General features: G+C 38.8%; 1 protein-coding gene across 1 annotated transcript in view; it reads left to right on the top strand.

Annotated features, from left to right (window-relative positions):
• Window positions 1-21,816, top strand: part of klf8 (Kruppel-like factor 8) — a 66,968-nt gene that overhangs the window by 21,908 nt on the left and 23,244 nt on the right. The window contains exon 2 of the mRNA XM_055046598.1: window positions 12,330-12,647. Coding sequence (XP_054902573.1) covers window positions 12,330-12,647 — 318 coding nt within the window. The remainder of the gene's footprint in view (window positions 1-12,329; window positions 12,648-21,816) is intronic.

The following is a 21,816-nucleotide window of genomic DNA, read 5'->3' as shown; positions in this document are numbered from 1 at the left end:
TTAATGTCTGGTTTGGTTGTAGTTGAGTAGGGTGTGTCTCTGTTGGCAGTGTGTTCCTCACTATGTTGGTGGGAATGTGGGAACTTGGGTGGACCATGAGCGTGCATGAACTGTGGTTGATTCTCTGTTGATGTCATTTTGTGTGTACCCTTCAGCAGCCAGTTTCTCTTGTTGGATGCAGGCTGCCCCATCCAGTTGATGCTTCATGCTCTCTTCTGCCACAATTGATAAATTAAAAGTTGACTGTGGAATTAATTTATTTGCATCTCATACTATGTCCTCATCTGGATTGAAAATGGAGGTTGAGATGTTTTAAAATATTGCCTTTGCTCATACAGTCTGTTAGCCAATCAATGAATGCAGTTTGTTGTCAATCAAATCCCTTGCGTACAACGCCTGGATACGTGTGGCTTGTACCAAAAGAGGACATTCTACACATGGAGACAAATCTTGCTGGGGAAGAATAATTTTTAAGTCCTTGCATATGCCTTAAGCTTATAATTTCTGTGCATATTTACCTGCTGGTTATATTCTTCATTTACTTTGATTGCCGTATCCAGTCATCTCACATGTAATGAACAACCTCCAGTCTGTGAGTTAGAGGCCCAAATGCTTGTAATTTTTCCCCGAATGCCTGAGAGAACAACATAAATCTAGATGAAATCTTCAGGACCTTTTGGAAATTCCAAGAGACTTAACTTCCAAAAAGATCAAATATTTGGGACTACATTGAGGTTTTGGTATTTTTGTGAAGTATTTTTTGTACTCTTACAGCCAACCAGCCACCACCCATCTGCCCATCTCCTCCATGTCACTTATTAACCAAACCCCACCCTTGCAAATGCACGCACACAGTACAAAGTGAGGGAGGGCGAGAGGAGGAAGAAAATTGAGACGGGGAGGGGAAGAATTTGCTGAGCTAAAGTAATGACCTTCTATAAATTTGTATGTTAAGTTTCTGAGTTGAAGGTTTGGGCTGTCAAGCCTTGTGACCATGATAGCTAGCACAGGCTGTGAGCTTTGCTAAATTTTTCTTCACACCCTTGGTCTTGTACGAAGAAGTTTGTCCTTTTGCGTCTCAGGGCTGAGGCCATGCAGGGAGGGGCATGGATGTGTGTGATTGGTGTGCGTGTGTGGGTGTTAGGGACTCCAGTTACAGGAGTTGTGCAATGTTTGGACCCTCAGCTGGAAACCAATGGAAACTGACCTCCCTGTCCTCCAGCAGACTAATCTGGTGCATGTCTTCTTCTATCCAAAGTACGGCCCGTTCAGAAAACCGAACCCTGTTGTCACAACTCAACAATTATATAGTGACTTTAAAGAACAAACAAATAAAACAATTCTTTAAATGCGACACTTTATTTAATTTAAATAAGGTTCAAACAACATAAGTATGTAGTCCCAAATATCCCAAATATTACCAAAAGTGATTGTTTCCTGACAATCACTTTTATCAGAAATTCTGAATAAATCTGTTTCAGTTTGACATGTGGACTACCTGGAATACAATCATCACCACCCGAAGGTGTTTTTGACTGGTTATGAGTTGTGACTGATATGATACATGATTGGTTATATTTTTATGGAAGTTTGGAATGTATGAAATATACATAAGATTTAGCCTTTCAGTGTTAGCAACTGTAACATTTTGTTGCCGCTAGCGTGCTAACATTAACATTACTAAAACTGAAGTTAGCTCTTGGATGCCAACATCAATGTATGTTTACTAACAACTGAGATGCTGGGAGAACAACTGCTGCAGTTTTTAAACAAGAAAATAACAATTAGCATAAAATGATTGGATTTTAACTGAAACATGTCGATTAGCTCCAAAAGTCTCAGTCTGTTTTTTTTTCTTTTATGTTGGTATTATTGTAATGTTAGAGTTACAGATACAATGATGTACCACAGGATAGTTTTCGAAGAATTAAATTTTAATGAACGCCAGAAAATGGCAGACTGGATAGTCAACAGCTGGATTCGAGCACATTATAGTTTTTATGTTTCTGCAAGTTTTTACTTGATGTCTATCCATCATAGCCCAGACCTGACCTATTTATTATTTTCTAGCAAACGTACCTCCAATAGCTTGAAGAAATCCATCATCTCTTGCAACATTGCCAGCTCCACCGTCTCCAGTTTGAATTTTGTTCTTAAACCTAGAGGTGCTGAGGCTTTGAAGCTTTTCATTCAAATTAAAGTCACACTATCTTGGAGCACCGTGAACAAAAATATAAGACAACCAAACCAGCAAAGGGTGTTTGTGAAAGAGAAGCATTTTTTACGCCAACACTCCCCATATAATCAACCTGGAACTCTGGTTGCACCTGTTCACTTCTGCATCTTTTCATTTGTGTGTAAGCAAACCCGAGGATGATAAAATCTAACTGACTATGAAATTTGGCTGCATAAACGTTTAGGTTGATGATAAACTGTGACATTGTTTTATCTCTGAATTGTATTGCCGGATGTTTAGCAGTGCTGTGAACTTAGACTGAACCCCAGTGGAATATAAAAAAAGCCGTTATTAGGTAGGCCAATCCTTTCGCCTCGTTTGGTTATTTATTTTACTCTTTTAGTATCGTAAAATGACAGGAATCCCCAGCAGCAGTTGAATACAGAAAGAAAAATGGAAACCTAATTATTTGCTGTGCAGATGTTGTGTCCAGGTGCCTGTGAATGTGTTTCTTCTCGAGAACTTTTTTAAGAAACCCATGACCACAAGTGAAAGCTGTGTGCATATGCAAGCATGCATGGGAACGAAGTGAGGGCATGAACGCAGCGGCTGACTGGGGTAGTCCCACCCTCCCCCCTCCCAACTCACACGTGCACACATGTGCATGCACTCACACACACAAAGCCGGAGGGGGTTTGTAGAGAGGCGGCAGCGACACGAAGGGAGCGCTGACCCAGATAGTCTCCCAGTCCCACCCTCTCTGGCTCGCGCGCTGCAAAAAAATAAGTCTTTTTGCACTAGTATCCTTCCTCTTCATCTGCAAAATTCATCAAATGAGGCTTAAACATTCAGTTAATTTCATTACCAACTGCTCTGCGTGACGCTAAAAATAATTCACGAGAACAGAGTTGAACAAGGGGTTGAAACCCAGACTATAGAGCACAGAGCGGAAATGGAAAAAACTTCTGTCATAAACTTACAGCATGACTCTGAGCTCTCATCAGATCTTTGCAGCTTTACAGCAACAGACTGGTTGTTCTGAGCGGGTGTGAATGTGTGGGATCGTATGAGGATGAAGCAGAGCGTTCAGTTCACGCTCAGCCAGCCTTCAGAGGATAAAAATAGGTTTTAAAAAATGTCGAGATTGGCCTGTTATGAAGCCCAGACACAGCCCGTGCTCCATGTTATTTTTGACACGCTGTCGACTTACATTGATTTGTGACAGCTAAAATTAGTCGCTAAAGAGTAGTTTATTATAATCACATCATTATTTGCATTAATTATTGTATGTTGTTTATTTTACAACTGCTAGTTTTGCTCATTTTGGTTGTGCTATTGCATCTGCTGTGTCAGTGAAACTTCATCCCTATTAAGTTTGTTTTTATTACTATAAAGAAAAACAAAACAAAAACTGATGAATACCTTTAAATAAATATTTGAGTTGACTTAAAATTTAAAAGTTGTAGTGATTTTGGTTTCCACCAGGAGGAGCTATTTCTAGAAAAAAATGTTTTCTGCAGTTTTCATTCATATTAAACATGTTAATTTAACCCTTTATGTCCTAAGTTTTATATTTTGTCTTATTTTAATTTAATGCCGTTTTTTAAATGTCCTGTGAGGAAATATTTTTGTCCATTTATCCATAACAACTGGAACTGTCAATGTCTAGCAAATTATATTATATCTACACTGCCCACGAGAGGGACTTATTTATCCCATAAAATGTGTAAGACTAGAGTTTAGGACTCAGTCTAAGGCTACGTTCACACAACAAGTCTTAATGCTTAATTCCGTAGACACCACATGGCAGTGCATTGCTTTCAGAAGTAACAATGGATGCCACCCACTGTGGATCGATTTTTAAAGTTATTCAGGAAAGGAGTCAATATTGTTGTCACAAGATGATGACAAGACAAACAAAGCTACTAATGCAAGTTCTGTAGAGAAGCCTGTTTGGATGCATAGTTAGAACCAAGAGTGGTGGGATTGTGATGTGATTTGCTTCATTGTCACAGGCTTCTTTCATAATTTTTCAAATTATAATATTCAGCCATTGTTTAGTTCCCAGATTTTGTGTCTTATGTCAACAATGAAAACGTTGGATGTGACATGACCTTTAGAAACTATTGGGTATGTATTTGGTTTAGCACCACATATGGGAAATCAGATTTTTGGTTGAGTGAAAAGTTAGGAAGACTGATGTGAAAAATGGATCACATACAGGCCAAAAATGCCTGTATATTATTCATACAGGGAATCTGCTTTGCCATTCTACTGTTGGTTGTAGACTTGAGACACACTTAAGTCACAAATACCTTGTAATTGCCTTACATGCTAATGACTCCGGACTTAATTTGTACTTGAGATCTGAGACTTGAGTCTCATTACATCTGAATTCTCTAATGTTTCTCGATAGCAAATGATAGCAAATGAAAAATAATGGCTGGCTGTTGGTTTTATCTGTTCTTACTTAATACTGCCATTGAGCAAGTAGTGAGCCACACACCACAACTCTGACAGAGCATTTTCTTTCGTTAAAGGGTAAGAAAGCTCCCTGGACTGGTACTGGTTAATAACAACCTGTCTGTGTGAATTGTAGTGTTATATTATCAAACCATGAGGGTTTTAAACTGTTTATATTCTCCTCTGTATGGACAAAATTTAGTCCCCAAAGTTTTGAATGGTGAATTTTGTTTTTGCCTTTTGCCTTTCTTTCATCATTCTCCATTCATAAAACTAAACGAGAAAGCAGCATTTACTTGAGCCTGCAAAGATCAGAGTCAACATGCATTGTCTTTAACATATGTGCCCCCATTGTGCTGCCAAATCAGCCCTGATCTATTGGGGCATGGAGTTGGGACCTCGGGGGAAGTCCTGTGGTGTCTGGCACCAGGACGTTGTCAGGACGGTTCAAGTCCGGGTTGAGGAGCCTCTCTGGATTAGGCTTGTTTCTTGACATATCTAAGATGCAGGATCTGGTTGATATCTGCAAATGTTTAGTACTGAATGAACATGTTTTTGTTTTTAGTCTTCTTTGACTTGTTTTTGCACTGTGAGATACTGTCATATAAAACTCCATGGCCATATTCAAAAATGTAACCCATTAGAAACAGTTTTACTACGAGCAAAATGCACATGGATTGTTTTTCACAATAGCTGCCATAAAACCCATACCCACACACTTGTGGGTGTAATACCATATATCTGTTGAGTGAGAATGTGGTGAACTAAATTATTAATTTATTTAAATCTCTATTTTCTCATTAATTAATTTCTTCCTTGCAAAAATGCACTATTTTGCCAAATATTTGGTCTAAATTCTAGTGCAAATACCTAATTTCATTTGAAATAAGACAAAACCAACTTACAATTAACTTTTCAGCAAGATTAAGGAGCTTATTTTATGTCGACAGTTCCTTAAAATCCATAGCATGGGGAATGCATTTTTAAGTGAAATAATCTGCCAGTGGAACTGGTACTTTTTTGATCAACATTAAGAAATTGTTGACTTAAATCAAACTCCAATATCTTGCTTAAAAGTTTTCTGTAGGTTAGCGTTGTCTTATTTCAACTGTCCTAAGATAATTGCACTAGAAACTAGACTAAAACTTGGTAAGAGTTTGTATTTTTGCAGTGTTCTGCTTTTGTCACAGTGCGAAAAGCTGGACCATCACACTGCCTCCACCATGTTTGTTGTAACTCTTTTCTGAAATGCAGTATTCATTTTATGCCAGATGTGTCAGGACACACACTTCCAACACACCGCAGTGTCATCTGTTGTTGTTTGCTGGGATATCGCTTTAATACGATACTGAAAAAGTAACTCCGTAAACAAAGCACCGACTTTTTTGTTGACGTTGGCTTTGGCGTTTGTGCAGATCTTCTTCTGGAGTTTAATGGCGGTTGCCGACCAGCTATGAAAGTGCACCAACTGGACTGCAGTGTGAACAGGAAGTTTACAGAAAAAAAATAAATCATAGAAAATTTGTTTTTCAAAAGTTACATGACAACTCATTTTATTTTTATTATAATTAATTACTAAAATGTTTTTAAATTTGGTAGATGTTTATTTACTCAATTCTACTTTGAAGTGTCTCCTTTATAGTTTATACAGAATATAATAAATGTGGTTGATCATGTCCAAGTTAGGGTTTTTGCTTTACAAACTGAACTAACAAAATAATAATAATAAAAAGAATGAAAATGCTTATACTCCATCAGAAGGTATCAAATACTTTCAACTATTTTGTTCTTAAATTTAAATTCAAGAGTTAAGTAACTAAGTGTATATACTGATAAATTATCTGTAGTTTCTTCAGCCCTGTATTGTGGTAAGGAATGCAGATTGCTACTCCAAAATGACCACACTCTGGGTCATTAAAGCAATCATGAACAGTAACATTTAGTTTGAATATTGTTCACAAAAATATTTTTTCTACAACGAACCACTCCATTTGGCAGAGTACATAGTGGATTCCAGGCTTTTTGACAGTATTCCAACATTCCATTGAAACACTTGCTTGAATGTTTCAATGAAAACTAGGAATGTTTAATCACAAAGTTCAGATTAGGAGGTCATTTCAGAAGAGTCAACAATTTAGTACGCCATGGACATGTGCCTATAATGACCAATACATGTGGAAATGATTGGAACTTTGTCACATGATGACACCACTGATGTGCTTTGTGTAAAGCTCAGTGTTTTCATGCCGGCACAAACATTTCTCTTGGAAATGTGTAGAGCGGTGGATCCACCACACAATCTTGGATGAGCTTAACAGACATGCAATGTTGACAATCAGGGCAAATTTTCAGATGTACTTATTGATGCACACTTGGTTACATCCCTAAGGTGACCTATGTGTGGCCAAGCACACTTAGCTCTCAGAATGTCACTCTGTATTTGTTCCATTTGTAGGATTTGTAACATTAGAACATTTTCGGCCTTAATGCTTGTCTTCTACTTTTTCTTTTTTTTCCCATTTTTTTCTCTGAAGAGTTTTTAGTGGTGCCAGCATGGCTCGCATTTTTTGACAGTAGACTGACAGGACAGAGAGGGCAAGGAGAGGGCGGGAAACATGTGGCAAATACCTGATTTGCAATTGCATGGCTCCCAACACCTTTTTTTTTAAATATGAAAGACGCACCTTGGCCTAAGGGGACAGAGGTGATAGGGCAACATAGACACCCACAATTTTTAACAATTCTTCCCTACAATTCCCCATTCTGATGAAAAACTCTTGCCAATAGCCCTCAATCTCTAAGTGCACGGCAGCTCTAGGTATCGATAGCTGTTGAAAATTCCTCTTGTCATGCAGTGAGAAGATAGTTGTAAGTGACCAAAGATCTTTTTAGCCAAGAAGTGGCAGATAAGGAAGAGAAGAAAATCTGCAGCGTCTCTATTTTTCCTCTTGAAATGCTCCTCATCCCAGCAACCCCCATCCCAACTTCCTGTGGTGGAATCAGAGGCTGACAGGGTCACACCCACCCCACCCGTTTTTTATTCCTAGAACTCCACAGTGGGACCCCCTTCTCCTGGGTGGGGGCTTCACACACAAGCATCTTGTCAGTCCTCATTTATATACACAACATGCACATAGACTTACCACGGTCTCTCACTATCACAACTCGTTAGTGCTGGTCTTCACACTCATGCACACACACACAGATCTCGCTCTTGGCCCCCCTCGGTGCGCTCCTTCCCCTCTACTGCCTTGTCAGAGGGCAGATGTGGATCAAGTTGGATTTGCTGAAGATTCTCAGTGTTTGCTTCGATCTGTTTGCAGTGAGAACATGTGTGTGATCTGCAAGCTGAAACGCCATCCAGCTGACTTGAAATCTCATCTTTTAATGTTCACATTAAACACTTAACCCCATCCATCCAGAAAGCCAGACAGACTTAAGTTAAACACTCCAGAATTATTAGCAAATCAGATTTGATCCTGTTATGTTTACACTATGCAGTTTTTAAATCCAAAACATTTTTGAAGGGACTAATATTCAGAGGTGCTCTTCCTTCTTTTCAATTGTTCCTTTTTATTGTGCATGGGTTGCCCTGATCAGCTCTAAACTGTTTTCATTACACGAGTAGTGACACTTGTATGTTGCCCTCAGTGTCTTGTAAATGACAGCAGATAAACCTCAGTCCAAGTCTCCAGACTGTCTTTAAATTTTATTTGCCAAAACAGGCTCAGTTGCGTGTGTGTGTGTGAGGGTGGATGGAAGGGGTTAAAAAAAAATCAAAAGATTTGCTTGTCAACAAAGCAAACTGACAGTGTGATGAAAATAAAAATACACACATTCGACTCTTCTGTTTTTTTATGTTTTGTAAAATTAGCTACTTCATTATTTTTTTTTAGAGATTATGTTTTTAATCATATTGAAATTAAGTCTAACAAAACAGCACCAAATATGGCAATGGCCTCTTGTAGATTAATATTCACCAACACAGCTTTCACAACAAGTGATATAACCAGTAATGATTGCAATATGTCTAATTTAACCTTTTACATCCAAAAATAAACTCAACAAGTTTCAATATTTTCTTCAGAATTTGATGTCAGGCAGACAATTTTTGCATAATTTTAAGGGATAGCATTAAATACATAACCTTAGTATTAATTTGAATGATAATGGCTCTAGTTTCACAGATAGTTTAAGATTTAGCTACATAGATATATATATTCTAGCAAGACTGTTATTAGCTGCAGTTTTATGAATAGAATGAATGTAAGCTAGACATATAGCATTAGCAAAAATTAGAAAAGTAGTATTGTCTTTAGCAGCATGGATAGCTTAAGACAGCATTATTTTCAGTTAGCAAGATCACATAAGATTCAATTAGCATTAGTAGAAAAAATAGCATTAGCTTTAGCAAGTTGGATGCCATAAGATTAGGTAAACATAAAGGATTAATGTAAGATGGAAAGCAGTTAGATATTGGTATTAGTTCCACAGATGGTATTAGCTTTAACTAATAAAGCTAATACCATTAGCTGAATGAAATACAACGTTTAATTTTCAACCTGTAAATGATCTTATCTCATAGGGAATAGTTTGATTATCTGGCTGGAGCTTTATCTTGTCATTGGTAGGACTGGACATATTGGGGCATGATGAATGGTAGATTTTTTTTTAGTGACAGCAGTCACTAAAAAATGACTGCTGACATAGGAAATCTTGTCATTTTTTAGAAAATATTGATTCAAACGCTCTGCACAAATTGCAAAGGGTAAAAAAAATATCTGATCACAAAGAGTTAAAGCCTTTTTTGCCTTCATGTTCAAACTTCCTGGAAGCAGAACTGAAACACATACTAGTGGAGATGAAGTCATGTCATTGTGCTGCAGTGATGTGTACATCATGGTTGTGTTGCTGTACAAGCATGCTTTACTTTCTTAGAAATAACTTTTTCTGTGTCACGTTGGACAAAATGCCAACACATTTGCCCCAGAAGTCATTTGTTTTTCACACTATAATATTCTTTCATTTATGAAAGTCCAGTTTGTGGATGTGTTTGTGGGTGTGTTGTTGGTTTGGGGGGAAGGTAAAGCATCAAGCTGCATTTACCTTTGTTTAGAGACACAGAGGGGGCTCTGTCTGGCCACAATGGACGTGGGGAGGGGTACGTGTGTGTGTGTGTGTGTGTGTGTGTGTGTGTGTGTGTGTGTGTGTGTGTGTGTGTGTCCTCTGCATGAGTGTGAGAGGGGCGGTGCTTACAGCCACACCCGGCCTGATTAACTTAAGGCCCCACCTCACTATGGAATCTGCTGGGGTTGGGTAGCATACCAGCATAAAACTCAGCTCACAGGAACAAGAGAAAAACACAGCAAACTGGTCAACCAGAAAAGTTAGTTTACAAATGAGCGTCTATATATGAAGTTAGGAGGCTTTTGCAGATCACTCAGATTGAACATTTTTGCATTAGATGCAACCAGCTTAGCCTTGCTTTTTTGTACAAAGCGTTTATGTGTGAACATGCTGACCTTACAACATTAGATTATTCATCTAATAGCCAGAAACCAGGTCTATATTCACACAAGCATCAGCTGAAATTATAGGGAAGGGAAACAGAAGGTAGACAAGTCAGCATGTTTTAAAAGTCCAAGCAGGGGTTGTGACCTGCAGCACCAACCAAAATGGCACAATGTTTTTACTGTATGGATCAAAGATGTGAGCATTTCTAAGGAATGTTGTTATAGTACTTTTAGTCTTCACACTGCTTGGACTTTTTATTTGATTAATCAACACAAAATTGTGTGTATTTGTGAAATGGAAGAAAAAGATTGATTTGGTTTATATTTTCAAAAAGATTACAATTCTGAAAAGTGTGGTGTGCTTTTGTATTTTGCTCACCTGAGTCAATAATTTATAGAATGGCCTTTTGCTGCAGGGACATCACTTTAGATCTCCAGCTGTATGTTTAGGGTTTCAAGTCTTTTGCATCCCCATAGCATGATGCTGCTGGCATTGAGTTTCTCTGTGATGATGTCTAGTATTTGATTGGGGACCAAAATTGCTACATTTGTTATATTTTCAGCTGCTGCTGTTTGCTTTTACACTACACTGTGTCAAATGAACCAAACCCTTTGACAAATTTGTTCCGCCCTGTACCAAGTGCTGTACCAAGAGTCACGACATAAAAACTTCCTCCTTCACAAAATGTAAAGAAAAATGGAGTAGCGTCAGAATTTATTGGTTATAATAAATTGTTTTTTGTATAACACCATGAGCCATTTCTTCTGTTAGTGCCAAATTTGTGTGCTTGTTTTGGTTTTATTTACCCAGAATGCCCTACGCTTTAGTCCATTTCCTGCTTTTGGAGCACTGTCCAGTCCACACCAGAGTTCACTTTAACCGAATCAGAGTTCAATTAAAAATTCATACCTCCCCCAACGAATCAGACTTCCTTGGCAAATGAACTAGAGTTATATTAAAGCAAATAAATTTTGTAGATCCCCAAAAAACTTCATTCTGTTCTTATCTGATCAAAAATCCTCCTTTAACATGCTTGCTGTTTTCTCTTCATTGGCTTGTGGCAAGCAGGACTTCCTCTGTCTTTCTTTCAACAATACTTTAGAGGTATTAGAAAAAGTTTAAAGGGTATGAATGCTCTTTCAGGACAAATTTTTTGTGGCATAAATTGTCTTCTGAGAATTTGTGTCTTCTTGGTTTTTTTTTTGTTATTTCCTTTTCCCCTTTCTGTGCTGCGTTTTTCCCAGCTTGTTGAGGAGAAACTTTAACTATCTGTATCTTGTACTGTATTCACGCGATATAGTTGAGAAATACAGAATAAAGGCGGAAACTTTGCTTTATTGAAGTAGAAGTAAAAGCAAACCCTTTAAACTCCAGCTATTTCCTAAACCTATAGACATTTATTTATCTCAAAACCCTTGAAGTTGATCTTTTTGGGCTTTACTTGTCAAAAGTTTCTTTTCCCTGATCATTGGTGGGAGAGCTGATGATCGTCTGATAGTTTAACTTGTAAAGAAAGAGGGAATGGACAGCAGAGTAAGCTAGAGGAGCTGGGGTGTGTTGCTTCTCTGCGTGAATGTGTGTGTGTGTGTGTGTGTGTGTTTGCGTCCCTCTGCCTTGGCACTCCCCAGTCGCTCTCTGAATGTGTGTGTGTTGCAGCTCGGCTTCCAGAAAAGGGTGTGTCCGCCTGCCTGCCACTGAAAGGGAGGGAGGGGTCAGCTCACGGCTACTCCTCCCTGCTCTGTCTGTTATTTCTCTTTCGTTCTCATTCCCTCAGTGTCAGCCTCAGGATTTAGGCCTTTGTTTCTCTGCCTCTTCTTCTCTGCTCTCTTCGTTTACTTTAGCTTTAATTTTCCCCTCTTTTTTCAAACTGTGTGAGTGTGTGAGCCCTATTCTGGCTGATTGTTAGAGAGGAGGTAAAGTGTGTTATCAACTCTTTTGCCTTTAAACTCCAGCTTATAGATTCCTTTCTACTTTTTCCCTTTTTCTTGATTTTCTCCCATTTTTCACCCTCTTTCTCTGGCTTCAAACTTTTTTCTTTACCTTCTTCTGACCCCTCCCCCTTCCTCTCCTCCTTATTACCTCCTCCCTCTCTCTACCTTCCTGTCCTCTGCATCTTCTGCATGATTTGTACCTTCCTCCGTCTAACTAATTGTCTGCCTCTCCTCCTCTTCCTCAGTGCCAGTCGACTCCAAAGCAGAAGAAGAGTGCCGCTGGTGCCCGAAAGAAGCAGAGGAGCCCGGCCAAGCAGAGCGCCGTGACCCGGCAGCCGCCGTCCTCACCTCCGCCCCCCGCTGCCCGACGAGAGCAGGAGGAGGAAGAGGAGCTGGCGACTGGGCCTCGGCCACCGCACAAGGAAGAGGAGAAGCCGAAGGAGGTGGGGACGCTCCCCGTCAGGGTGAAGCAGGAGGAAACGGAAGAGGAGAAGGAGGCCCAAGGCCGGAGAGACATGCCCTCAATACAGATCAAACCAGAGCCAGAGGAGATGGAGTGCACGGTGAGGAAGAGGAGGAGGGAGGAAGGAGAGGTGGAGCTTTGGGTGGAGATGATTGGTGGATAGAAGATGTGATGGAGGAAAATCAGTTGGGCGTAGGTAGGCGTCAGCAGGTGTGGCTACAGGTTCTGACGCGTTGGAACCCGTTGAGTCCTCACAGGATTTAAGATAAGATTCTGGTTTATTGCTCTCAGTTAAGCAATATTTTGTGCTTTTTTAAAAATACATCTTTAGAAGTTCCTAACTTTAGAAATCAGTTAAAAAAAAATCCAAACAGAATGTGTAAAGATTCATCAGATCTACAAGACTCTGAGTGAAAGCAGTTAGGTTTACTTTTTGTCTAAAAAAATCATTATTAGAAAGTTTATTCCATTATTAGAAAGTTTATTTCTTTATACGAAACCAGAAGGTTCAGAGAGACAGTACCCCATCTGCTCTCAGTTGATTTCTGACCATTTATTCATGAATTCAACATGGTGAGTCCTCATCATAGACCAGATTCTCCTTTATTCTGTTCTGTTGAAGCTTTTAGTTTTACTCTTATTTCTGCTTCTCTTGAGTCTTCTTGCTGCTCTATATACTTCTGCACTGAAGGGTGTCGTTAACAAGATGATGGTAAGGCATACGTTTGGTGTGATTTTTAGTGGTGGGATGGCATTGAGATAAATCGAGTTAATTGCCGAGTCTGTAATTAATTTTTGACAGAATGAGCAACAGTTTCATTTAAAAAACCCATTTGGCTAATAAATAGAATAAATAGACAAATGAGGTCAACAATCAAGATATTTATTGCTTTTAATCTGTTATTTAGATTATTTCTGAATCAGATTGGTGCATAGTCCTATTATGCCCATTTAGCTTTCCCGTGTTTCAGGAACCCCTGATCATTTTTAGCACTGGGACGTCTGTGCTGGAGCATCATGTTTAGCATTGAGATGCTATTTTAGGCTTGAATAACTTTGCTGAACTGTCAACCTGTCCAGGGTGTACCCTGCTGCTGGAGATGGGCACCAGCACTCCTCCTACTCAACTAGGGATAAGCATGTAGGATGAAGGATGGATGGATGGATAATGTTGCTGATAGGCCAACTCCTTTTAGCACAACTTCAACACAACAGTAGTCTTTCCAATGCCTCATCAAATCATTTTTTGAAGCAAACTTAACCCCTAGTGGGCCAAGAGAAGCAGTTTTCTTTGCAAATGTCTTGTGTGCGTCAGATCTACAGGCACACCAGAAACATAATACAAAGGTTCCGCTAAGAACTTTTGCATGTGAAAAACAAATTGTGATTAAATCAAATGTTTAATGCATTACAATCTGTGTAATTAATTAATCAAAATGACCACATTACAGACCTGGACTCACTAATTATCTCATATCATGTGGGTTACTATTCCTTATTTTGTAAAATTTATTTTAAGAAAATAAAAATTAACTTGAAAAATCAATACAGTAGATGCTTATGATTCACAGTAGTGAAGGAATTTTTTCTTTTTGAATATTTTAGATGTGCTCAATGGAAAGAACATCTGTGAACAGGCAAATTTCTCACAAATCATCTGGAATTACCTTCCACAGAAATATCTGCAAATACTGATTGCAACTGCGTCATAGGGATGCTGCTATTTAATAATAATAATAATAATAATAATAATAATGCATTTATTTGTATTGCTCTTTACAATAACCATTAAGTTAAAAACAGAAGTGACAGTCGAACAATAAAAAATGTCAGATGTCAGTTCTAGGTCAGAGGTCATTCTTATTTCTAGCGGACGTTTATTCCAGAATCTAAAGTTTAAAATCAATCCTAAACTGAATGTTAAGCACAGCCTCAAAGTTATAAAAATGTGGACAGCCTTTACAAGATCGTTATTTTTTAAAAACATTTTGGCTTTGGCCAGGAGCCATATGTGAAAGAAACACACCCTAACCACATCATTTGTTTGCAAAGTTTAAAATTTGAGTCAGTTTTTCTTTTACTTCACCAGTGTAAACTCTGATGAGAGCTCGACTGACTATGCTGAGCTTCAAACTGCTTTCTGCCCTCAAAGTGGCAAACAAGGTAAAGATGTTCTATAAAGATCCACTTGAAACCCTTCAAAACCTCTAAAGAAACTCACCCAAATCCTTTCACGAGCTTATTAAGGTAACAGCAAGTTTAAAAACTCCCTGGAAACTTGTTTTTCCCCCTTTAGCTTGAGTTTTAACCACCTGGAACATTCAGCCTCGATCAGAACATTGAAAACAAGAAAACATAAAACAAACTATTTGATTTTTCATTTAATTTGTACTTCTATTTGGATTCTACTGCTTCTGAAAACAGCACAAGTTCTTAAAAACACTTCAACATTTTTTGAAAATAAGTTTGTTTTGGTGTCTGGAAAATTAACCATTTCAAAAACTTAAGGAAAAGAACTTCACAAATTAGCAGCAAAGCCCAACCAGTAACTTAGCAACCCAAGCTGAACTCCTGCGTGTTTAATCAGCTAGTTTTCTGCTGTATGCGCTGTACAATGGCTGCTGAAAAAGATAAGTGTTTTTGTTGTTGATTTACCATCCAGAAACTACTTTCTGCATTCTTCTTGGTTGTGGAGAAGGCTCTACTTCTCCTTTTCAAACTAGTACGGTTGTATAATAGCGTATGTGTTTGCATCCATTTTTACGTGCGAGTGTAAACGTTGAGTTGGAGGGTGTGACCAGCTACAGTTTATTTGGATTTAAAGTGACAAGAGGCCCTAAAACAACTTGATCTGAAAGGAGCTCAGAATCGGCTGAACTGATCAGACTAAAATCTCATCAGCTACAATTGATTTTACGCAAAAATATAACCAACAATGTTTTGTGTTGTCCCTAGACCTACCCTCCCTGTTCAAGGAAGCATAATAGGTCACCTTTTATAGACATTTGCCCTGTCCCAAAGGAATCAAAGTGGATCACTCAAACACTATTTCTTACACCAGCTTAAAATTCCCCCTTCTTGTTATCATTCTATCTGCTCGCCTGTTAACATCTTGCACCTCATTATTGATGTGTGCTAATTAAATATAATCATAAGTACTGTCTGTACATCACCCTGAGAACGCTTTTTAGCTGGCGCAAGCAAGTCGCTTTCTAACTGAATATTGAAGTTGATAGGTTTTATGACCATAACCTGTTATTATCAGAGCATATATGATGCAGGGCGTGAGGATTAATAAGCCAATGTTTCAGTCGCAGGCACGCAACAGCAGCCATTACCTCAGGCTGGATGAGTGCAGAATATGTTGGAGGAAGTGGAAAAGAGCAGAAGGAGACAGACGGGGATAGGTTTCAGATGGAGGGAGGAGATAGGGTGGAGGTGGAGAGGGTGTGGACAGTCAGATAAGAGCAGACTGCTGTCCATTTTGTCCTCAATGTTGCAAGATTTGTTTTTAAAAGAGAATCCACCAGAAATGCTTATTGTTGCATAAGGCACAATATATAATATCATAAATCAGTTTACTGCATGATAAATTAAAATGAGCTTGATAATTTCCCATTGGACAATAATCAATAAAGAGATGTTCCCCTTGAATATCATTGAAAAATGCTGCAAACATTTTTGGTTTGCACTTCCTTTCACTTTTGCCTGTTCTCTCTGTCTAATCTAAATGATTAATATTTTTTAATCAATCTTTTGAGTTTGAATACTTTCATTGGTATGTCACTATTACTATTATATTTGTTGAAGATATCGCAATAGTTTTTCAAAAACCTTCTCATAGTGACCTAGTAATAAATAAAGTTTATTAATCATCAGTTTTGTTCATCAAAATAAAGCCTGGATTTTGAGGCAGTGTATGTGTCAATAACTCAGTAGTTTAAGAAAGTCTGGACTTTGACTGCATCAGTCATGTTTTTTCTTTTATTTACCCTTTTTTTGTATTTAACCAGGTGAGTGATTAAGAACAAATTCTTATTTACACTAATGACCTGGCAGGGAGGGAAGAACATGTTGGAAGATCAAGCTGCACTTTTTTCCAGTAAACCACAAACATTAACAACATAGTTGAGGTCATAAAACAGTATACACAATACTGAGACAAAGACACAGGATAAAAATGACCTTATATATCTTAGTTGAAGCATGTGCATGTTTCAGACAGCGTTTATAAAGTTCCTATTGATAAAAAGTTGCTCAGCTTTTGTTTTTGAAGCTTCTTCCAGTTTTTTTCCAGCATTATGGAAAGACGGTTCTCTTGTCTGTTGCAGATGTGCTGCTTTGTTTGGGATGATTGTTTGACTCTGGAGTACATTGGTGTTTGTAGAGGCTCATCCTGCCTCAATGAAGCCCAAACTGTCACCTTACAGTAGTGTGTCTTTGTCTAATTAGGCTGATGTAACCTTGAGTCCAGGATGGAGCTTTTTGTGTTGCATGATCTGTATATGTGTTGGGATTGACATGTTTTCCTGGACTTCAAATAGTTTATGGGTCTTTCCAGTCTGATATGAGGCAATCATTTCATCTCTAAGATTGTTGTCTTTTGGTCTTGCTGTTGTGATGCAGGATGATGACCCTTGAAATTATTTGTATAAATATCGCAGCTTTGCGAAAAAATCGTACATTTGAAGGTGAATGAGCTTTTAACTAACTCTACCATCAAAAAATAATCACATTACAAAAAGTTTCAGTGATGCATTGTTTCCTGTTTGGTTACACTGCTTCTGTAAATGTCATGGCTTGTCTTCATTTAGCCTGAGCTGAAAAATTGTGACTGTAGTAACAAACCAGACTCAAGCTGACACACCTTGTGCTGCACATTTGCTAAATGCAGAAAATTGCATGTATTTAAATGCCTTCAGCAGGTTCCATCTGATACAAAGCTGGGTTTTTTAAAGGATTTGTTTTAGCAGCCATTTGAATTAAAAAAAAAAAACATGCAATAAAGGGGGATTAATTTGCAACAGTTTGCATTTCAATATTTCTGGATTGTGTGTATTAGTCTGAAAGACCTACATTTTTTCTAATTTCACATTATTTCGTGCCTGTGTTGGTTTCTTATGTGTTACCAGTTATTGACCACTTTTGATGAAACCGACATAAAGCAATGTCACACCTGGATCAGCTGCACCACAGGTCAGGGTTCTCAGCATTTATGACAGTTTTTCCTTAATCATAATCAAGGATCTGTTCCAAACAAAGGTCATAAATCTGCTCCTCCGTGAGATTGCGATGTCTTCTAGTAATGTTGGTGCAAAACAAGCCTGGACTGAGATCTATCCCACCCTGTACTTTTATTGTCTCATGTTTTCTTGTGAAAAATCTATAATTATAATAAGAATTTGAATTAATGATGTCTGAAAACCCTCAAAAATTTGTCATAATTGTAACTTTTAATATTTTCTACATTCTACGTCAATATAAAAAACAATCTAAATTTTTAGTAAATCCAGTTATTCTATGCAGTTTGATGATAAAAATCACAGCACTTTATGTAACGTGTCCTAAATAAACCTGTTATTTGTTGGGTTAGGATTAGAGTTACCCTAAAGTCTAGACACTGAGACCATCGTGTTTTATCACAAAATCCTCTAATTTCAAGCAATGAAATGCCAGGTTCATGCTGACAGTACCAGAGTTATTCATTCATGAACTCTGTAATTCTACTGTAGCTCCAGATGGACTTAAAATAGTTGCACCCAAACTTAGAATTTGAGCACATGAATTGTTATCAAACTGTTATCTTTTGGCCACAGAGAAAAACAAGGATAACATTCAGAAACGACAGAAGGTTCGATGGATCGGAAGCAAATTTTTGATCGGAAAAACTTTGAGCGATTTCTTTTCACATGAGGCTGGAAGTGTTGGGGAATGGGGGAGGGTTCTGGTGGAGCCCCTTGTGTTGTGGTGTGGTTTAGGTTAGTGATGGGTGGGGGCTGGGTGGAGTAGTATTGCGTAAGGGATCATTAAGCAGAGGGTGTGTGTGTGTGTGTGTGTGTGTGTGTGTGTGTGTGTGTGTGTGTGTGTTGACCACACCTCTGCGGCTGTCTCTAACACAGGGGAGTGGACTTTCCTGTCCGCAGATAAAGTCTCTAGGAAGTGGGCCCTCCTGGAGTTCAGAACCTAAAACATCCTACTTAATACCTCAAAACCATCAGAACCATCATTATTATCGCTTTTATATGTTTACTCTGAAACTCTGTGCCCTTGGGTAACTGCTTGAAAATGAATAACACCACCATACAGCTGCTACATGCACCAGTGGCTTCCCACATGTTAGAGGCATGCAAACAATAAGCGTCCCACTTTGCTTCTCAGCAGGACACGTTGAGAGCTCCTCTCTGGAGCCGGATGTCACCGGAGAAATGGCAAAAAGCTGTAAAATGATTAATGATTAGCTTTATTCAACTATACAATTATTTTATTTATACATGCCATGTAGTTATAAAAATAGCATTCATTAACTCAAAGACGATGCCGTCCAGATACCGTCATGCATCCAGCGGACCTCCTGTTATCTTCTTATATTTGTTTTGCAGCTAAATTAGAGCTAAAACATCTCGGCTGTGGTGAACTTTGAACTGTTTAAATGACTCCTTTGACATATTGTCAACTTTATTCAGCAGAAATTTCTCACATATATGAAAGAAACGCAGTAACCTTCATATATGTTACTGCATATATGCAGTTACTTTTTCAAGTAATTTCAAACTGTTATTTGAAATTGATCAGGAAATGAAGTAAAATATGTCACTAAACTTGGCATATGATTGACCTATTAGCATTGATAGCTCAGGCGAGGCTCAACTAGTAGCTGCATGGGAGAGATCTGAACACAGGTCAGCATCAGGCAGCGGTAGACATCGCTAAGAAAAAAGCTAATTGCACTTACTCTAAAGCACTAATTCTAAACATTTGTTCTGCTAGTACTAAAGCACTACACCAACATGGTATTTAGCTCAGGCTAATGCTAAAACACTAACTTTAATTGAAGTCACCTCTGACCTTGAAAGACTATTAGATGATTCTATGTGGTTGTCTGCTGACCTTGTTTTATTTTGTTCCTCCGGGTTCCTTGTTTGCAACAACGTTATTAGGGTTAAAAAGAAAGAGAAAGAGAGGAAACGGAACCGCTGCGTGAACAATCTTCACCCACTTCAAAATAAGAGCATAAATATAAACTTGTAAGTACTTGAAAAATTCAGTAACCCAAACTTCTACAAAGATGCCAAACTTTGCTCAACTGCAAGATTACATGCAGTCAAGTAAGTTAGCGCTTTAGTATTTTAGAAAAATGTATTTGGGGAAAGGGGACGGGTGGATTTGTTGATGATCCTTGGAGGGAGGGAGGGATAGATGGACGGACGGATGGACGGATGGATGCCAGGTGTCTCTGATTGATATGCTGATGAAACAAACATTGTGATGTTGGGTCACCAGCAGTGAAATCGTTGATGATTAAACAACGTGTCTGCTTCATGCAGGTTAATCAGTGTTCGTCAGTGCGAAGGAACGGGGTCAAGGGTCGTTTAGCTCATCAGCTGTAGCACTGCAGCAGCAAAAGAAAAGTTTGGGAGAAAATTCTCTGGACACACCTTTATCTCACCTTCACCTTTCCCTCCATCATCATCATCATCATCATCATTGTTCTTCTTCTACTTTCTCCCACAAACTTTCTCACATAAGTCCTCTTCTTGTCTCCCCCCCTTTTTTCCTCCCCTCTCTCTCTCTCTCTCTCGGTCGGCCTCGCTACCTCACCCTAATAGGATATGTCGGGGGAGGCTCTGCTTCCGCTCGCCCAGTCACCATGGCAACCACAGCTCTGGCGGGAGTTGCCAAAAGACTGTATAGCCTGACCCCCCCAAACCCACCATCCCACCAACATCCCCACCCCCAAACCCACCCCATCACTCCTCCTCTTCCTCCTCCACCTTTTCTCTCTCTTTTTCCAACACACAGTCACAGTGAATACCTGCCAGCCAAACACAGTGAATGGATCTAATCTGTGGTTCTCATAAGCACAAATACACACAACAGCGAAGGCCTGTGTGTGTGCGTGTGTGTGCGTGTGTTTGCATGTGTGAGACCTTTGAGGTCTATTTGCTGAGCGTTTACCATGTGTGAGTTAGTTAGTGTGTGTTTGTTTCCGAGCTTCACCCCATTCAGAGGATTTCACATCCAGACTCTGAAAGAGCAGCGACGTTTCAGGGGAGTTGGGGCTTTGCAGTGCAGATACTGGATGGATGCAGCTTTTCTCCTGCTGCTGCTGCTGCAGGATGATGAGGATGATGATGGTGATGATGATGTCATTGCTGGCAGCTCCCTTTTCCTACGCTGCGAAGCTTCCAGGAAGTAGAAGCAGCAGCCCTGATTGAGACAGGAAGCAGTTTGCGTACTGTACGTGTTGTTTTTTCTTTCTTTCTTTTTTTCTGAAATGCGAGGGTTCGCTGCAGAACAACTGGAGAGGTTGAGAAATGCTCAGCTTGCCTTTGATCCTTGGCAGCAGTGACAAACGCACACCCTGCTGCTCTAATTGCCCCGGCAGACAGCTGTGGGGAACTGAGCCGCCGGTTTCAACTGTCATCTGCTGAGGAAATTCAAGCAATTTGGGGCAAAAATAGTTTATATTTCTCGCAATAAATGTTGGGCTTGTTGCACCAAAACTCTCAGGCTACATGTTTTTATGTTTTCTCATTTGCGTTGCTTGTAAAATCCAGAACATAAGAAAAAAAAAGGTGAAATCATCTAAATTGTTGAAAAAATGTAGATGTTCTATACTGAAACTTTTATAATATGATATATTAACATCATTTTTGCACAGAAAGACCAATTTCTACTGCTTATTTTAATATTTCTAGCAGATTTTTGAACCTATATAATGTAAATAAATTTAAATAGTGAATACATCATAATATAATATATAATAATATATGATTTTTCCTCTATTTACCAAATTAAACTGATTTTGAAAAGTTTTCGTTCTGCTTTAGTTAAACTGAGCTACAGTTTGAAGGCAAATATATAGACGGATAAAATGTTTCTGGAAACATGGAACGAAAAATGTTATTTAAGCTCAAACACAGCAAACTATCATGGCACACTTTTTGGCTTAATATTTTAATGATGCAGTTATTTTGTAGATATATCCATACTGGGATGTTCTGCAATGAACAAAAGCTGCTCTGATTCTGAGTCTTCATCAAGAATCA

Source organism: Poeciliopsis prolifica, unplaced genomic scaffold (genome assembly GCF_027474105.1).
Source record: "Poeciliopsis prolifica strain line A6 unplaced genomic scaffold, Auburn_PproV2 SCAFFOLD024, whole genome shotgun sequence".
In the NCBI taxonomy this organism is placed as follows: Eukaryota; Metazoa; Chordata; class Actinopteri; order Cyprinodontiformes; family Poeciliidae; genus Poeciliopsis; species Poeciliopsis prolifica.
The sequence above is the reverse complement of the archived record's forward strand: the minus strand, read 5'-3'. Positions and strand labels throughout refer to the sequence as shown.